The sequence below is a fragment of the Alligator mississippiensis genome, chromosome 7 (assembly GCF_030867095.1).
Source record: "Alligator mississippiensis isolate rAllMis1 chromosome 7, rAllMis1, whole genome shotgun sequence".
NCBI lineage: Eukaryota > Metazoa > Chordata > Crocodylia > Alligatoridae > Alligator > Alligator mississippiensis.
In genome coordinates, this window is record NC_081830.1 from 74,479,695 (window position 1) to 74,498,452 (window position 18,758).

At 46.8% G+C, this 18,758-nt stretch overlaps 1 protein-coding gene, 1 long non-coding RNA gene and 1 other non-coding gene across 3 annotated transcripts; 1 reads left to right on the forward strand and 2 right to left on the reverse strand.

Annotated features, from left to right (window-relative positions):
- Positions 1-439: 439 nt before the first annotated feature.
- Positions 440-5,902, reverse strand: LOC109284225 (uncharacterized). Its single transcript, XR_002091602.2, has 2 exons — positions 5,346-5,902; positions 440-565 (listed from the first exon to the last, which is right to left on the reverse strand). It is a non-coding gene; the product is annotated as an uncharacterized LOC109284225 (long non-coding RNA).
- Positions 5,903-6,895: 993 nt separating this feature from the next.
- Positions 6,896-11,803, reverse strand: ACTRT3 (actin related protein T3). Its single transcript, XM_006270057.4, has 2 exons — positions 11,543-11,803; positions 6,896-7,953 (listed from the first exon to the last, which is right to left on the reverse strand). The coding sequence occupies exons 1-2, from the start codon at positions 11,743-11,745 to the stop codon at positions 7,035-7,037; spliced, it is 1,122 nt and encodes a 373-aa protein (XP_006270119.1). The 5' UTR covers positions 11,746-11,803; the 3' UTR covers positions 6,896-7,034.
- Positions 11,804-15,826: 4,023 nt separating this feature from the next.
- Positions 15,827-15,899, forward strand: TRNAV-AAC (transfer RNA valine (anticodon AAC)). Its single transcript has one exon. It is a non-coding gene; the product is annotated as a tRNA-Val (tRNA).
- Positions 15,900-18,758: the final 2,859 nt, after the last annotated feature.

An 18,758-nucleotide genomic window follows, 5' to 3' on the forward strand; every position in this document is an offset into this window, starting at 1 on the left:
AGGGACTGTTAAACCTCTGCACAGGAATAAATTTCACCCACAGAAGTAACATTGGCAAGTGGACTAATAACAGGAACTACCGAAAAAGAATCCCCCATTAGCTGTGGAACTGACACGTGGCAACAGGCAAGTCTCTGAACCCCTCTGTGGATGAAGTCCTCTCCACACCAACAAAATGAAAGTTTTGAAGCGATTTGCACTGAGACCGTGTCCCAGCTTCTCCCTCCATGGACAATATGCAAGTGTTCATACAGCACCTCAAAGATATTAATTGCTAGATGTTAAGTGTTTCTATTTAATTTTGCTCAAGTACAACAGTCCAGAGAAAAAGCATCTAAATAGTTTATTCTATTATATGTTCAAATAATATCTATGTATCAAATAAGATACAAATAGAATATTATAGAATTTGATAATGAAAAAAGAAAGGAAATGGCAATCCACTGAAAGAAGCTTTATTTGAACTCTGACAACTGATTCCAACATAAAGGGACCAGAAACTGAATCTGTACACAGCCCTCTGGCTTCAACTTCCTGAATCGCATTTCAAGATGAAAAAGGAGACCTGTGGAAAACAAAAAGGGAGTACATAAACATGAAATCAGAACCCATGCTTCAGCAGTTCCTTTTGTTTTCACTAAATATGCACAGATTATGTTGCATGGCATTTTACATATAAAGATTATTTCTAAACATTACTATGATGTTTTTCCTATTGCTTTTCTGATGACATCACAACTACATTTTAGGTTGTATATACCCGCTGATTACACAAGTCCGCAAACACGATTGGGTGAAGTTTTGCTGATGTTTGGCCAGATCTTTCAGTAGTTAAACAGTCTTTGAATAAAACCATTCTTTGTCTTTGGTAACTATTATTTCACTCTCAGACACTTTTTTGTTTTCTCACAAGTAAGGTCAAGTTGAACAATTTACTATTGTAGTGCAATATTAAGTTCTACTTGCATTGATCTTTAAAAGTAAAAAAAAAAAATCTTAAAGACTACGTGCATTTAAAATGTTATTGAAATTTACTTCAACCACAACAGCAAAACAACACTTAGCTTTTCCAAAATGCATTTCAATCATAGGTTGAAGTGCTTTAGGTTAGTCTTCATGAAAAATTATGCAATCTCCTTAAGTGATTTTATATTCATTCATTAAAACGGTGCAAGCCCTTTGTGGACACTATCTTCAAAAGATTTGAAACAGTCTTTTGTCTTACATTTATTGAAAATATATTACATTAATTTAGTTTGTACCTGCTTAATTTACTGGCACGTGGAAGACAATCTACACCTCAAACAGAAGCCATTTTAACCAAACCAATTTAAGGTAAGCTAGTGCAGCTTCATGTAAACAAGCCTTTAGGAGGCATGGTAGAGCATTATCATTCATATTTTGTTGGCAGGGGAACTGAAGTTATGGGACTGTGTTACTTTAGTCCTGAGTCAATAGCAGAGCCAGGGATAGAACATAGTTCTTGGGTCCTTGGCCCACAGTCACAAAGTAAAGCTGGAAAAGATGCAGCCAGAACATGTAAAAATAGAGAAACAAACCTGCATATTTGGAGTGCACTTCTCTTCTCTCACACAAAGAGAAATTATTCAAACCCATAAGATTCATTTTATTATAGCATTCTACTGTTTTGTTTTTGTTTTTTTGTTTTTTTTTTACAATAAATTACTTCCTACTGATTTAACTGTTCTTTAGATATTATACATTTACACTTCTTCCGAAATGTATTACAACAAATTATCTTTCATCTCCTGTGGGACTACGGAGTCACATCTGAGAAGCTATAGCTTCATGAAGCTTTCTGCTAGGTCATCTCCTCCAGCACTCTTCTGTCTACCATCACTTTGCAATAATCTACCTATTTAAAGCCATATGTTTGCAACTGACCCTTTAAGGAGATGGGGTTTCCCCTCAAGGCACATCTTTGATAAATTTAATACAATCCCAAGTTACACATTTTTTAGTTTTTCCAGAGGTGGAGTGACTGCATGCATTTTCCACAGCCCATTTCCTATAACAGCACTTACCTGTCAACAGGGGGTAGGCTAGATACCTATTAAGGCAGGGGTGGGCCAACCCCCAGCACATGTACCACAGTAACCCAGGCAGCTTTTGTATGTAGCACATAGATGGGGCAAGGAGTGGCAGACAGGGCAGGCAGCAGAAAGTACAGCAACAGATGGGACAGGAGAGGAGAATCGGGGGAGCACTCGGAGAGGGTGCAGGGTTAAATTAGGAGAGCAACTTTCATTAAGCGCTACACATAAGCAAAATGTTGGGCCCCCACTGTTGTAGTAAAGGTAGGTGCAATCCTAGAGAGAACCATCTTACAAAAAAAGATCAAAAACAAAAAAAACCCTGAAACTTAATGAGATACACATGTTCAGCACTGAATAAAATACACTTAGAACATGACATAAGGTAGGAGATGCCCCACTGGCAGACCTGTTTCCCCTAGATGCAAACTCTCAGTAGGTGCTGCTTGCTGCCACTTGTTCTGTCAAGGGAAGAACCATCAAATGCGATTTCTCTGATTCCCTGCAGTGGCTGCCACTTGCAAATAGTTTTAGACTCTTAAGGGGAAAACTTGCTGAGAGCTTCAGTTATTTTGATTCCTGGAAAGCCACAGTAGTGCTTTTTAGAACCATTTCTGTGGTAAAATATTCGTGCGGCCGGCATAGCAGCTGCATGCAGTGCAACCACGGTTGCTGAATTTTCCCCCGCTACATTTGTTGTACTCATCAGCAATAATGTACCAAGGAAGCCATATTAAACAAAAACTGCTTGCTGCCATAATCCAATGAAAGCAAAACTGAATTAATAGATTTCCCAGTTCTGTAAAGTTGTGAAGTCTGTGTAAATTGTATGTGCAGAATATAAACTCATACATGCATTCAAAACCATTGGAGTTTCAGGTTTATTATTACTGAAAATAATGGCCAAAGTCAACTTTGGTTTCAGCCCCATTAAAAGAGAATTACTACAGTAATGGATATGACCCAGCGCTCTCCATAGTGCTATTTAACTGCTGTGACAACAGGGGAAGAGAAAGGAAACTCTTGAGACAGAGGGTAGAACCCTTCTTACAAAAAAAAGTTACTTGGGTACATTGTATTACATGTGGAAAAAAAAACAAAACAGAACAAAAACAACTTAAGTAATAGTAAATTCCAGAATAATTATTTGACTGTTGTGAACTGACAGCTATAGCTGAGAAAACAAAAAGATTATTTACCAAAGTTAAAGCAAAGGCATGTACAGCTGTTACTCTGGAAGAAAAAAAAAAAAAGGCAGTGCAGAACAAAGGGAAAACTACGTGTTCATTCAGGAGAACAACTTCATCATAAAGTGCTACATATAACCAACACTTAAACCAGACAGTACTGTATGTATTTTCAAGGCACAGGGCACTTATTTTTTTATTTTATTTATGGAGGACAGAAGGCAATTTTCCTCCCATTGACCCATTTTTTTTCCTTCAAACACAACATGCAAGTAGCCCTTACATGTAAAGAGAGAATACTGCCACTAGGTGGCACCCCTCAAACATCTATTAAGTTACTGAATTGCAGCTCCAAAGGGAAGGTAAGATTGGATCAGGTGTAAAGCAACCAGCCACTGGGTGATGGATGGTAACTGCAGTAGAATTCAGGCCATTTGTTGCTCTGTGACTAGTGTTACCAAGTCTGCTTATAATAAGCAGAATCGGGCTTGTTTTGGTTTTTTTAAGTCATGTTTTAAGTCACTAGTTGATAAGTACCCCCACTCCTCTTTGAAATGAGTTGGGCTTGTTTTTAAAGGCAGTGCCCCACCCCCACTCTGACACTTGAGAACACCGTCTGCGACAGCAGGCCAAGACCTACCAGGAACTGTGATCCTCCTCAATGGCTAGAGAGACCACTAGGTGCACACCTAATTTAGGACAGGGATGCTCAACTCCCCCCCCCCCGCCTATGATGCTGTATCATCCAGCTTACAGGCTCTGCAAGGGTCAGGAACTTTGGCAGCAGGGGAGCAGTGACAGTGTTCATTACTGGTCCCCAGTCAAACCTCTGAACTTGTGAGGGAGCCCTTGGACCAGAAAACTTGGCCTTGCATACCAGATCCTGCCAGTACACAGCTGAATCGGGGTGGCCTGTAATCAGGGCTATGAAGTCCAAGCCACCCATAAGGTCCGCAAGACCCGTCAGCTAACGACACAAAACAGCAGTAAGCACAGAGGCTACAGGTAAAGAACAGGGTGCCATACAAGGACACTGAGCAGACAACGCTGCAGCAGAGCTCGGGTCCTGTAACACGCAACTACTTATCTGTCTGCTTAGACAGATCTTACACTTGCCCTATGCTTCATCCCTTACATGACACTAGGGGGGCACCAGTAGATTTCTGGGGCCCATACTGATAGCCAATATTTAAGGAGGCATATCAGTTGATACTGATCTGACTTCCAATACAGCTGCCTCCAGCTGTAAGTCTGGTGTGGTGGAAGAGGAGGGGGGAAGAGAAGGGGCATGGGGGGGTGCACTTCAATGCCCCCTGCAGTGAGGGAAGGGGCAGGCACTACCTAGGTAGGTGAGGGGCTGGAGCAGCAGCTCATGGGGAGTGGCAGGGGGGACTCCCGCTGCTGCTTGGGGGTTGCCCCGGATCTGCTGGGTGGGGGCTAGGATCGAAGCAAGCATGGGTGATACTGGGAGGATGCTGCAGCTCACTGCAGCTACTACCAGGCACAGCCCCACCTCTTTCTGGCATATGCGTGGAGTACAGCATTAAACTGGATAAAATTTGGAGCAGCGCCACCGGCACCTGCTCTGAGCCCAGCTCCAGCCCGCCCCACCCCATGCAGACCCAGGGGGCACCCGCCACCCCAAGGTGCAAGCAAGAGCCACCCCGAGCCACCACCGGGGGCCTTAACCTTCCCCCCTCAGGCCCCTTCCACCACACCGGACTTACAGCTGGAGGCAGCTCCCCATGGCTCCTCGCTGCCCGAGTGCTGCACCGCAGCTGCGCAGCATTTATCAGCCCAATTGGCCCATCAGACCATTATCTGATGCAGCCGGTTTTCTTTCCATTGGTCCCATTCCAATCTCAGGCCGGCTGTCAGCGCTCCTCTACGGTCACCTCCCAGCAGGTCTCTGCGCTCGGCCTGCGGGGATCACAGCTGCCCCCATCCGCCTGCCCTCTCCTCCGAGGTACCCACAGCTCCTCGGGCCTGCTGCTCACCGCGCAGGCAACCCGCTCGCAAGGCGGCCAATCGCCCCGAGTCGTTTCCTGGAAGCCTTTCGCTCCAAGGGGCCCCGAGGGCGGGCGCTCCCAAGCCCTGCTCCTACCTGCGCGGCTGGGCTCTTGGATCCAAGCGCTCGCTGCCAGGCACGGGCACCCCTCGGGGGACGGGGGCAGAGACGGCACCCCTGCGGAGAGAGGGAGGGCACCGTGAGGCAGGGGCGGGGCCACGCGCGCGCGAAGGGGGAGGGGCGGGGCCGGCACACCCCCCTCCCCCCGGCCGCAGCACGAGCACGTGTCGGAGCAGCCGCCGCCGCGCGCCCCACAGCTCCGGAGCGGCGGGCTGAGGGCAAGGCCACTCCGTTGCTCTGCTGGCCGCCGCCCGCGGGGCGCGCAGAGCCGGACTCTTGGCGGCAGCAGTGGCGCGGGCCGGCTGCCGCGGCCCCGGCAGGCGCACGGCGGAGGCGGGGTGCAGCCGCCGCCGCCGCGGAGGCGCCAGGTGGAGCCGGCGGCCGGGCGGGGGCGGCGCCGCGCTGACGTTTTTTGGTTGGTGGATCCGGCCTGCTCCCGCCGCGCGCTGAAAGTCAGCGAGGAAAACAGCGCGTGCGCGCGAGGAGCGGCCCAGCGCCCGTTAGGGTTAGAACAGAAACGCCGCCCCCTTGCCCAGCCGCCGCACTACCCCCCACGGCCCCAACCGCCGTTTATAATGGCTCGTCTGCCCCGCCCCTCCCGCCGCGCCATTGGCCGCCGGAGCGCCTTCCCGGCTCCTATTGGCGGGAGGGCGGGAACGGCGCTTTGGCGGGAGGATTGGAAGCGCTCGGCCCCGCCCCGCAGTGGAACCTTGGGGGTTGGTGGGAACCCCGCCCCGCCCCCTGCTGTGGCTCGCGCGTGTGGCTGGTGGGGTTAATACCCCCGGGGCTGGCAGAGGGGAGTTTTTGCCCCACGTGGCCAAACACAAGTGCGCGGGTGCACACCGCTGCCAGAATGGCTGATCTGTGGAGTGAAAATCTGAACCCTTATTGCATGAGGGTTCAGATGAAGAGGTGTCTTCTGCAACGTCTGCCATCGCTGCAGAGGGGTCTGCCTTCTCGTTGCACCCCGGAAACCTCCCTCCTCCCACTGGCTCTGCCCAAGAAGCAGGCTAAGGTGGTGCTTTTCCTAAGCCCCCTCCCCACTTGCTTCCTGCCCAGTGGCAATGTGTAGGGGGTGCATGGGAGTGCACGTGCACCCCCTGACAGGCCATGCTCCCAGCTTCGGGGATGGGTGGGAGGGCAGGTGGGAGCACCAGTGCACGCCCCCCACCCATGAGCGCTGGCCAGGGAGTGGGAGCACTGGATCAAGTGCTGCAACCACTTCCAGGAGCACCACCGCCACAAGATTGACCATGGGGGGACCCCCTCCCCCATCACTGACTGGTCACTGCGGGGAGGATGTGCCCCCCCTGACTAAGGTGGCACCCTATTCCTCCCTGGCAGGATATTTTGGCAAATAGCAATTTCCATTAGAAATCCGCGTGGGACAAGGATGGCGTTTCCTCAGGCCATGCTGCCTGCTTTATCTCAGCTGCTTGCTGCTGACCTGGGGAAAAGGTATCTGCATAAAAGCCCGGCCCATTTAGCACCTGTTGGTGAAGGAGCATCCCTGAACAAACACACCTTGAGTTTTATTGTTTTATTAAGTCATTCACAAAGCAATACTTAATGGCATAAGCCACCGTTGCTTTGGGCTCAGCACCGTGGAGCGCCTTTCTGTTCTTATCACACGTTTGGCCGCATCTCCTTAAAAACACCTGGGTTTTAGAAGCACTTTCTGTGCACTATGTTAGGCCCCACTTCCTTGTACTCTGCCATGGTGATCCACATCTTCTCAAAGGCCGAGAGGGAAGAGAGGATGGAGCCACCCATCCAAACAGAGAGCTTCCTGTCGGGGGGAGCCACGATCTTCACCTCCGTGTCCGCGGGGACCATGCGAACCAACTCTTTGTGCAAGCGTTCGGGCATGCCGGGGAAGAGGCTGGAACCACCAGACAAGATGATGTTGGAGAAAAAGGAGGTCCTCAGGTCAATGTCACACTTCATGATGGAGTTGAAGCAGAGCTTGTCAATCCCTGGTGCTTCCATACCGATGTTTGATGGGCGGAAGAGGGTCTCGGGACAACGGAAAGTTTGGTTATGGACTTTAACGACCTGCCCATCAGGGAGCCTGTATGTTTTCTCCACCTCGGCAGGCTTTTTAGCCATCTCCTCCTGTGGGTTCAGGGATACGTAACACAGGGTCTCCTTCATGTCCCGTACAATTTCTCTCTCAGCCGTGCTGACCATGGAGATACCGCTCTCCTTCAGAATCCGCATCAGGTAGTCTGTGAGGTCACGGCCAGCCACGTCTAGTCGCAGAACTGCGTGGGACAAGCAGTAGCCCTCAAAGATTGGTACAATGTGGGTGACACCATCACCAGAGTCCATCACACAGCCTGTGGTGTAGCCTGAAGCATAAAGAGCCAGCACAGCCTGGACAGCCACATACATGAACGGCACCTCGAAGCGCTCAAAGAGCACTTTAGTCATATGTTCTCGATTAGTGAGTGGGTTTAGTGGTGCCTCAGTCAACAGTACTGGCTTCTCACTCGCCGCTATCTTTAGGTCGTTATCGTAGACATTCTTCCACACAGCTTCCATATCTGCCCAGGATGTAACAATCCCATGCTCCACTGGGTACCTACAGGTGGTCAAATGGGTAAAATAAAATGTCAGTATTCCCCTACTCTGGTCACCGTGTCCACAATGCCCACACAACCCCCATTCATCAGGTCAACCTTGTTAAGTGCTTCCCAGATGCAGCACGTTATAAAATGCATATTGCAGACAGAATGTGAGAGGTACAGGGCAATGATTAAAGCCTGCTGGAAGTACTGGATTTTAGCCTCGTAAAAGCCTTGCAAAAATTCAACAGCATTAGCTCCAGTAACACTGGGACCCCATGTGGTATAATGGAAGCCAGCACTGTCTTAAGCACCATATTGATCCCTTCAGTTCTAGAGTGCTAGATGACAAGGTGATAAAAACATTGCTGGTGCCTTATGTATAGTAAGTAATACTTCAAACTTTGCTGAGCTCATTGCTCAGGTCTAAAAGAAACAAGATACTGGGAAGTAAGGGTGTGAACAGAGTGTGTCAGATACTCTGTAAATGCAGGCAATGTGCACACTCTTCCTCTGCAGGAATCATGAGGTATCTTATTCCAGTTCTGCTGAGGGACAAGTTTACCTCCCATTTACCATGGGAGCCAGAACATGCCTGGAGGCTGTTAACAATTTATAGCCACCGAGCTATAAATTCACATCTTAGCTTATGTCACACCAATGTATTCAGGTAGCCATGCCCTAAACAGAAACAAAGAACTAGATCTGTCATTGCTCTGAATCTTTTGCAGTCACTTGTACCTGGGTAAATTGAGTGAAAAACGCTACCTATGAATTTTCTGCCTATTTTACACTCTGCTTCAACTGGTGTAAGTGACGGCATAAGTGTGGTGCAAAGGAGGTTCTGGGTTTAAAAACAAAGTTCACCGAGTGTCTAGATTAGCATTTCCACTTCCACTCATTAGCTTGAAGTAATGATCAATACATTCATTTGATATAACATAGCACCACAAACTCATCTGGGCAAGCCTAGAGCAGTCCTTGCATTTGTCTTTCCTTTTCTTTTCTGTCGTGTTCTTTCTTTGTTATCTCCAATTTGCCATTCTCCTTTTCTATTTTCAATTCTGCCAGTTCTCTGTGACGTTGTACCTCCTCACCTGATGCTTTTTCCTTTGGTGCTTCTCCTTCTGTGACTCTTCCTTTTGTGCTCCTTTTTCTCCATCTTATCTTGGAGCATTGCTTCTCCTAATCCCTTTCCTGTCCCCCTTTTATTCCCCTCACTGCTGTTCTAGCCCCTACATACGCATAACCTTCCCATCTCATTATAGCCACAGTAGAGAATAAATCCTTTCAATTTACAATAGTGGTAGAAGGTAGTAAACTATACTGGGGGCAGAGTCTGCTTTCTATAAAACAATTCAGCGTGTTACACACTGAGCTTCCATTGTAAAATGGGTGCTCTCACCACAAGCTTCAGCTAACCAGCTCCAAAATGTCAGCAGATGGTCTATACATATTTAGGCAGAACCCTGTGATTTGGGGGAAATTGGAATCTCAGAAGTGGGACACATGGAGGAGTCTTTTTCTTTTTAAGCAGAGCACAATTTCCAATTATACAATTGCCTGAAGATCACAAAAAGCAGTTGTAGCAACCAATGCCTTCTAGCATAACAATTGCTTTGTCTTGACTCAGGCCACTTTCCCAGTAGAGATTAACATGCAGAGGCCCACAATGATTTCCCTGCTGGGCAAAAAGAAGAATAAAGGAACAAGGGGAAGGGCAGAAAATATACCCCACTGTGGGAAGAAAGGGAATATAGAAATGGGACTGAAGGAAGAAAGACTTGGGGATTCTGGTATGGGGAGAGGATAGGGTAATTTGTATATAGTCAAGTTAAAAGGGATGGACCCCTTGGGTCCCAAGGGGGCTGGAAGAGAACAGAAATTAACACAGAGCTAATGGCATGGGAAAAGAATGGAATGGCATTATAAAGGGTGTGGGAGTGCTGGCTGAACCACAGGTGGTGAGGGAAAATGGGGAACCTGGTATGAGGAAGGATAAATGAGGGGCATACAGACCTCTTTGAGAAGGAACATGCGGGGGAGTTGAGAGGAGTTCCTGAAACAGAGTAGGAGCGTTTGGATGGAGGGATGAATGCAAGGAGCTACTTGGAAGGCAGAGAGCTTGGCCTGCAGGCACGTGCCACATGCATCCTCTTGCAATTCCTTAGTTCCTAGGTGAGAACCCCAGGCAGCAGTTTGTGCAAGTTGTCATTTCCCAAGCTTGTGAAGGCCTCGCACTCAACCTGATGGCATTCCACTGTCTGTCTGTCTGTCTGTACCTAACATGCTAACTTTTTAATGCCAGGCCTATTCATTTCCAGACTTTCAGGAAATATTCTGGGCATCAGTAAGCAGAACCCAACTGATTTTGGGGGAAACTGGCAGAAGAAATGAAGGACTGAAGCCCCAGTCCTCTGTTTTTCAAACCTGCAGCTTCAAGTACCTCCGCTACTGTCTGTAGAAAAACCTGGTACTATGCCTATGAATGGCTTTCATTACCCTTGCTCATCCTGTCTGTATAAGGAAAGCGTAGGCATCTCACTTCAGAAAGAGAAAACTCCAGTGCATAAAATTGTAGGAGCTGCAGTATTTCCATGCAAGACTGAAGTGAGGAACACTGTGTGACACTGCAGAAGAAGACTGTTCCTGTCAGTGTGCAGATGCAATGTGGGACGGGGCAAAGGTGACATTTTTGCTCCCTTCAGCCCTACAATAGGCCTGATGCACCAAGAGTTCAAGTGTCACAGTGAAGTGAAATTGCAACAGTGTTTGCAACACCAGTGAGCCCCTGCAAAGCTTAAAGTGGTTAAACAAGGAGGTCGTTACAAGCTATAAGGATAAACCTCCAATCTTCCAACAATCCCCACAGACCAGCTGCAAAAGTCCTTAAAGGATCTGCTGCAGCAACTATCAAACTGATGGGTTGGGAGCATCAGTCTGTGCTCATTCCTTTTGCTGCACTACTTTCTCTCTCTTCAGTCTCTACTCTTCTGGGGGGGGTTGGTTTCTTTTCTTCTGTCTAGTTTTGCTGCACTTCTCACTTGTTGGTTTTTGTCTCATTTTGCATAAAGCAGCAGCTGCCTTCCTCCTCCCCCCTCCAGGTTCGTAGTCCTGTCCTTTCTGCAGATCCTACCAGGATCAAACATTTCAGTAATTCATGCATATGTAACTCAACTCGGATGAATCAATTCTTCCTGTTCCAAACTCTCTCCAAAAGGAAAGCCAAGGCAGAGGACTGCTGGCTAATTAAAGGCTTCCCCCTTATTTAGATCCCAGCCCCCCCTGTCCCAGCTTGCCCTACATTTATTGAGTGAGGCTTCACGTCCCTCCCTCCCACAGTGGTAATGGCACCTGACAAAGAAAAGCTTAGAGAGAAGCCTGTCCACTGTTTTGGGAGCCATCTCCTCTGTGGGCAGAGACAGCCCCCATTCCTCCTTGGTGTCTAGTGGACATATCCCACTTGGTCTGTTTCCCTGCTTAACACCTCCTTTTGGCCTGCTTCTTTCCACCCTGCCTTGTCCCCCTCTAGTACCAAAGGGGAAAGACCCTGCCTTAGTTTGCTCTCCTCTTGCACCTGTGCTTTGTACATGCCTTTATCGATACCTGATGGAGAGGATCCCTCTCTTGGCCTGTGCCTCATCTCCAATGTAGAGGGTCTTCTGGCCAGCCCCCAGCATCACAGCCTTGACCTTGGGCCGTCCTGTCACATTGGTGTAGATGAAACGAGGCTCCTTGTCCCCAGATATGCCTGCTTTGATCAGCCCAGACCCATTGTCTATAACTATAGCTGTTGGTAGGTCCCCCATCACAGGTGGTGGCTTTCCACCTGCCTCTTCCCATTCACGTCACCAGAGAGTGATAAGATCGGCAACATGGTATCTTTCCCTCCTATTGTGACAGAAGTCTATGTAGAAATAATGACTTGGTTGCTATGACACTCCCCCCCTCCCCCCTCCTCCAGCTCTCAACAAGCTAAGTTGGGTCTGGTTTGGTCAGCTCTTAACTGGCAATGTTTTAAGATTATATCAGAAGGTGCAGAACTACCACTGAGATCCACAAGATCGAAGATCCAACAGGCAGTATTCTCCATAGTATCTGAATTCCTTCCACTTAAAATTAATAGCAATTGGAAAATTTCTGGTAGAGTTAAAGGAATCTCTTAGCATTCTTTTCAGGGTTATTTCTTAGCAACCTGGAGATGATAGCATTTCTAACATGGATAAAATACTCCCTATAGGTATATTTAATAAACCAATGTGTGTGTGGTTTGTTAAATTTGAAGAGGACTGTATTCTTGGAAATGAAAGACAGATGCATTTTATTGCTAATCTAAATATGCCCTATTTATTTTCTTCTAACGAGTCTTTTTAACTGTTTATTTTATTAATTTTACCTTGTTCAAGATTGATGTTGTTCTGTTTTCTTTACTTACAAACTATGACCAAGATTTTTCACTGCATATCATGTATGTGCATCCAATTTCAGTATCAGGGCCATCATTTTCATCATTTCCCAACGCGATGCAGCAGAGTTTTAAAAGCAGTTATTGCATATTTTGTTTTTTATTTGGTTTTTCTGTTAATATGTTTTTATGGGGGGGTTTAATTCCTGGCAACATTTCTGGAGATCTTTGGTATTATAAAAGTTTAAATCTGAATTCAAATTTGATTTGGTAGGCTCTCCTTAATGCTACAGTGCCAACATTTACTGAGTCTGTTAGTTGGCAGAAATAACATCAGTCAGAAGTAAAATAATAATTACTGTACCTTATTTGCAAAAGACACATCTTCTATCTACCATCCATTCAATAAAACAAAAAACCTAAACACTACAAATGGTGGTGTGCAGGTCAGAAATGAGTACCTGCAAAGGAAACCTGATTTATTATTTTTCCCTCTTTACAAAAGAATATATTGACCATGAAAATAAAGTCCCTTCCTCCCCAGCCTGTTTAAAGTAAAATATTTATATGTTTAAAATCATTAAGGAAGTCTTTGAGTACATCACAGCCCCAAAGGACTAAAACAAATGTGTATGGCTTTTATCGATTTTGCCAAAGCCTTCGACTCTGTTAACTGTGGGGCTCGATGGAAGACCTTACTGAAGTTTGGCTGCCCAGGGAAATTCATCACCATCCTAAGACTCCTTCATGACCAGATGACTGCCTCCATCTTATGCAGTGGCTCCACTACAGAGCCCTTTGCCTTTTGACCTAGCATCAAGCAGGGCTGCATGATCACACCAATTTTGCTTTCCATTTTTCTTGCAGTCATCAAGATGTTCATCCATGCCTGTCTGCCACATGGCATTGGCACCGAGTACAGGATGAAGGGGAATCTTTTCAATCTCTCCCGCCTCTGTACCAAAACCAAAGTTATGTCAGTGTGGATTGTGGAAGTCAGTATGCTGATGACCGCGCTGTTGCTGCATATAGACATCACAGATTTCATAGACATTAGGGCTGGAAGGGAACTGGGAAGATCACTGGGTCCAGCCCCCTGCCCAAGGGCAGGAAGTTGGCTAGGGTCAAAGGATCCCAGCAAGATAAGCATCCAAATGCTTCTTAAAAGTGTCCAGAGTAGGCGCCACCTCTGCAGGAAGTCTATTCCAGGCATTGGGGGCTCAGACAGTAAAGAAGTTTTTCTTATGCCCAGCCTAAAATGGTCTTGGAGGAGTTTATGACCATTGGATCTTGTCATCCCTCAGGACACTCTGGTGAACAGGTGTTCCCCCAGATCCTGATGCACCCCCTTGTATATTTATAGGCTGCTACCAGGTCACCCCGGAGCCTGTGGAGAAGGACCTACAAACAGCTCTTAACCTTTTCTCTCAAGCATACCAGTGGCTGGGACTGATCGTAAACACTGGAAAAACTACAGCACTTCACCAGCCTGCTCTGGGTCAGTTAATTCCTCGCACAAAGATCCTCACTGACGAGGAGCTGGAGACTGTTGAACACTTTGCATACCTCGACAGCTGTCTTTCAAAGAAGGTCAGCATCGACAAGGAGATTCAGTATAGGATCCAGTGTTCCAGCTTTGCCTTTGGAAGACTCAATCATCGTGTGTTCACCAATCACCGCATGGGGACTCGACCAAATCTCCTACTACATAAGGCTGTGGTAATGCAAACTCTTCTGTACGGCTGTGAAGCTTGGGTGACCTACAGGGACCACCTGAAAAGTCTCAAACGCCTTCACCAGCACTACCTCTGGAAGATCCTTGGCATAAAGTGGGAGGATCATCACACCAATGCCAGTGTCCTCACCGACACTAACACCACCAGTATGGAAGCGTTGATTATTCAACGTCAGCGGTGGTGGAAAAAGCCATGAACACTGCATGCCCCCAGAGACTGGGGCGGGCACAGTGACTGCCCGCAGGCAGTGGCAGTGGTGTTGGTGGCAGAGGCATGTCAGCGGTGAGCAGGGAGCTCCCGCAGGCAGTCGTGGCAGTGGCAGCAGTGGCAACAGGGTGGCAAGTGCTGACTGGCAGTTGGCGACCATCCGCAGAAGCTGCCGGCCGTGTTGGCAGCAAGGGAGGGGCAGTGGCGAGCTGCAACTGCCCACAGGTGCTCCCCGCAGCATCAGTGGTGCTTTTTGCAGGGGGTCACCACCAATGGGCAAGGCAGCGTGCACGCATCCCTGATGCAAAACAACTGCTATTCCTCCCAACTCAGCCAAGGACAAAGCACATGCAGGCACAAGATGAAACGCTTTAAGGACACCCTCAAAGCAAACATTAAGACATGTGGCATTGACTCCATAAATTGGGAAAAACTAGCCCAGAAGAGGGCTACCTGGTGACGCCCTGTGAGAGAAGGTACATTTTTCTTTAAGGACAACCATCTCTCCCTGGAAGCAGAAAAATGACAGAAACAGAAGGAAAGACAACAGATCTGAGAAATCCCTGGTCTGACCCTCCCTTTAACCATCGCCTGGGGCATTTGCCAGAAAGTGGCTCTAGGGTCAGCCTCAGTCTTCAATCGACTCGTTTACAACCCTTTACTTGAGCCACAGAACTGTGAGGGATCCCCAACAGTCAGGGAGACCTAAAAGCCCAGGCTCCTTCATTGACACCGGAAGCTGGGGAGGGTAAATGTGACTCTTCCAGCCCCTGTACCACCTCCCATGGAGAGATGCGCCAGGCCCAGGGAGGCGAGAAGCAATTGCTCCACCTCCCCAGAGGGGCCTGTGCAGGCGGGGTGCTGCTCTGGGGGTGTTGATGCACCCCGGGCTGGGGTGGCTCTGCGTGCTCAGGAAAGGCGGCGTAGAGCACGGCTACACGCGGACTTTATGGAAATGGGAAGACTCCTCCCTAGCTTCGCGCCTGTGGCCATAGCGCTGAGGGCAAGTGAAACTCGGGGGCATCCGAGCCCCAAGTCTCCGGGCTGAGGCCTGCACTAGGACGCCTGCCATAGGATTTGGAAGCATCTGAAGCCCCAGGTGGGGTGGAGCAGGGCCACACATGGTTCTTGGATGATTCAAATGGATTTGGACCTCATCTGGCTAATTTGACCTGAGACATGAAAAATGTTCCTTTAAAAATAAATAAATAAATAAAGGCAGGGTAGAACAATGAATGGCTGCTTAGGTGGCAGGGCTCTGGAGCCCACCCTGGGCTTGCACCATGCTGGGGGCAGTCTCGAGGGGGCAGGGCAGTGCAATCAGTGTCCGGCTGAGCCTGAGTCTAGCCCAGGCTTATGCGAGGATCTGAGCGCAGCCTCCTCTTCAAAAGTCTGCACAGAGGAAGCTTCTCGGGTAAGACGCGCAGGCCAAACGCTGCGATCAACAATTATACATGGTAATAGCAAATCCTGGGTTCTCCGGGGATCGGGCGATCAAGCAGTAACATAGGGACAGCATTTCAAAGCGTTGCCACAAGGCGGGTTTCCGTAGTGTAGTGGTTATCACGTTCGCCTAACACGCGAAAGGTCCCCGGTTCGAAACCGGGCGGAAACACAGCTGTTTTGCTTCATTTCAGTGCTGAACTGAAGTTGTTTTAAAGCTTTTTTTTTTTTACATAAGCACACACTGTACTATACGAAGACAACTGTTAATTCTATTATTGACATGACAACAGCATGGATTTCCTCGATTGTATATTACCATAGGTACCCTTTTGTCTGGTAGGATGTTTTGGTCTCACTTCACAGGCACAACTTCTTGGGAGCCTGCAACATGCTTAGTTTAAGTATTATGGGGAAAAATCAAATAACTTAAAAATGGCGTTATTAATTATTGCGTGCGCCCTACGGAAATCCATTTCAAATTAATTGGCATTTATTTGCTAAATTATTTTTTAAACATAAGCTTAAACCAGTTTAGAAAAGTATTACACCTGATATTTAAAGCACAATCTTGGGATTCAGAATTCACTTGTGTGTGTGTGTATTTATTTTGTAGTTGTACATGTCTGGTATTATAAAATTGTAGAGGCAATATCACAGCCACGAATGTAAGTCTTCTAACTAAAATATTATTTCCTACTTTCTTTGTTGATAATGATTTTTAATCTAATATTAAAGGTGATTTTCTCTTTTGTTCTCCTGTTACCACTATAGCTCATAAAGCAATTAATAATGCATATTCAATAGTAACTAATTCATTACCCAAATAATATTAATGTTTGAAAATGATAAACTGTGGTTCTGCAAAGCTTTCTATGCTAATTAGTCAAAGAAAGGTGATTTTTAAAAAATGTGACATTGTTTCTGAACTGTATTATTTGTTAATTATATACCTTAATACTGTAAAAACATGCTTAGTATCTGCCTGCTTTTCATCAGGCCCTATTGTGATCAAATAAAATTAGGTTTGTGCATAGTATTTGCAGGCTCTTCACAGTAGTATGGCTGATGTTTTGGGCAGGAACTATATTTTTCCAGTTTGAAAGGTACAGACATACTGGTGGTCTTTAATAACTACCATATACTATAACAAGCACTTATAAAACTAATGTTGCAAATAATTTTTAATGAATAATATGTCAATCGGTGTCAATCCTATTGATTTATGAAATGCAAGGTTAGAAAAAAAATGCTACAGAACAACACACACACATAAAAGGCAGCAAAAAAAACCCTCAACCCCCACCAAGCCCCCAAAACAAAAACCTTTACAGCCAATTAAACATCATTTAATTCAGTTCATTCACTGTGATAAAACCTTGGAAACACAGTCTGATTTAAGGAAATACTGAACTGCCTACATTTATTCTAAATGCCACCAGCCTAAGCTCTGACTTGAGTAGATGCATCTCTTCCTATTTATGACACAATAGGAGCCCTGCCACAGCTAAAATTGACACAATAGACACAAAAATGCTAACACTTAATAAGTTATGAGCATAATATGCAACCTGGACACTGATGTCAGTGTATCATTATTTATTAATATATTGCTCTGACTTAATTCATGGAAGCAATAAAGTGAGCTAGAAATCAGTACAAAAGAGCTAAATAAGCAAGCTCACAGTGAACACTGGGGAACAATTACAAAGCAGTGGCTTCAGGCCAAAGTGATACAATTTGTACATGCTGGGCACCAGTTAGATTTCCTGGGTGTGAGAACAACACTAAATATCAGTAGTTAAAAAGGCAGGAAAAAGGATGTTGATTTTTAGGGGCTGGCCAGGGAGACCTTTTGGTCATGAGCCACCCCTTGCAGACTCCTCTATTTGTCTGCAAATTGTCTGTAAATGTCCTATTGTTGAGGACATTTACAAGAAACCTGCCTGCTTTAGTGCTGGTCTGGCTTGTTCTCATATGATGCCCCTTGCAGAGTCCTGTGTTTGTCTGCAAATAGAGTTTGCAAGGGCTCTCATATGAGAGCTAGCCAGATGTGCACTAAAGCAGGCACATAAAGTCTGCTTATTGTTTCCTTGGAGTGCTTGTGTCCTCACTAGTTAGGACTAACATTGTTCCAGGAATGAAGAAAGCTACAGGTGACGGACACAAATCGGAATTGCCCGGGTGATCCGACTAGATCCGCTGTCTGCAGCTAGGCTCCGATTTCAGAATTCTGTGATTCTTTTTCGAGGTACCTGACGATGCCAGGCCCTGGGAGCACCACTGAGAGGCACAGTCAGCCCAGAGGTGGGGACAGCTGCAACATGCTTTTTCTTTAAAGCAGCCCTCTGCATCCTCCATACATATCGTCATCTCAGCTTGAAAATGCCAGCCAGGTAAGCAACCCCTGGCATTTGTGTTGCAGTTCTGAGCAAAGTTTATCAGCGTCTCCCTCAGCGACTGCTCTCCTTATCCCCTAAATGACCTCTAAGGGATGCTTTAAAGTCTTATCGTTAACTATTTAATTCGCAGTATCGGGAAAACTGGGAAGTCCAGGATTGTCTGTGAAATCTGCAAAATCAACAACAGAATATAATAAAAATAAAATGCTGGCTCCCCAGTGGGCAGTCCACACTGCCGGGAGAGGAAGGTGCCAGCTGGCAAGGTGGAACGAAGGGCAGAAGATAAGATGGCATTTACCCTTGTGCATCCCCATTGCCGCCGCTCTGCCCGTCAGTGCTGAGGGAAGGAGTCCCCACAAAATGCTGTGAGCGGGCCATGAAAACCCCTTTGTTTTGCCACAATTTAAGTAGGTCTCTGCTTATAATGCTTGTTTTGGAAAGGTTGGTGCAAGTGGATTTGGAAAGGGGGGTGCAGAGGGGCGAGGTGCGGCTTCCCAATAAACCAACAAACTTTTCTGCAGTTAAAAATAAACTTGAAGCTGAACTGATGCTAGGGGCCAGTGCAGGATCTTCCCATTTTAAGACTGAAGCAACAACAAATAGAACTGAACGGAAAGAGGTTAAAAAGC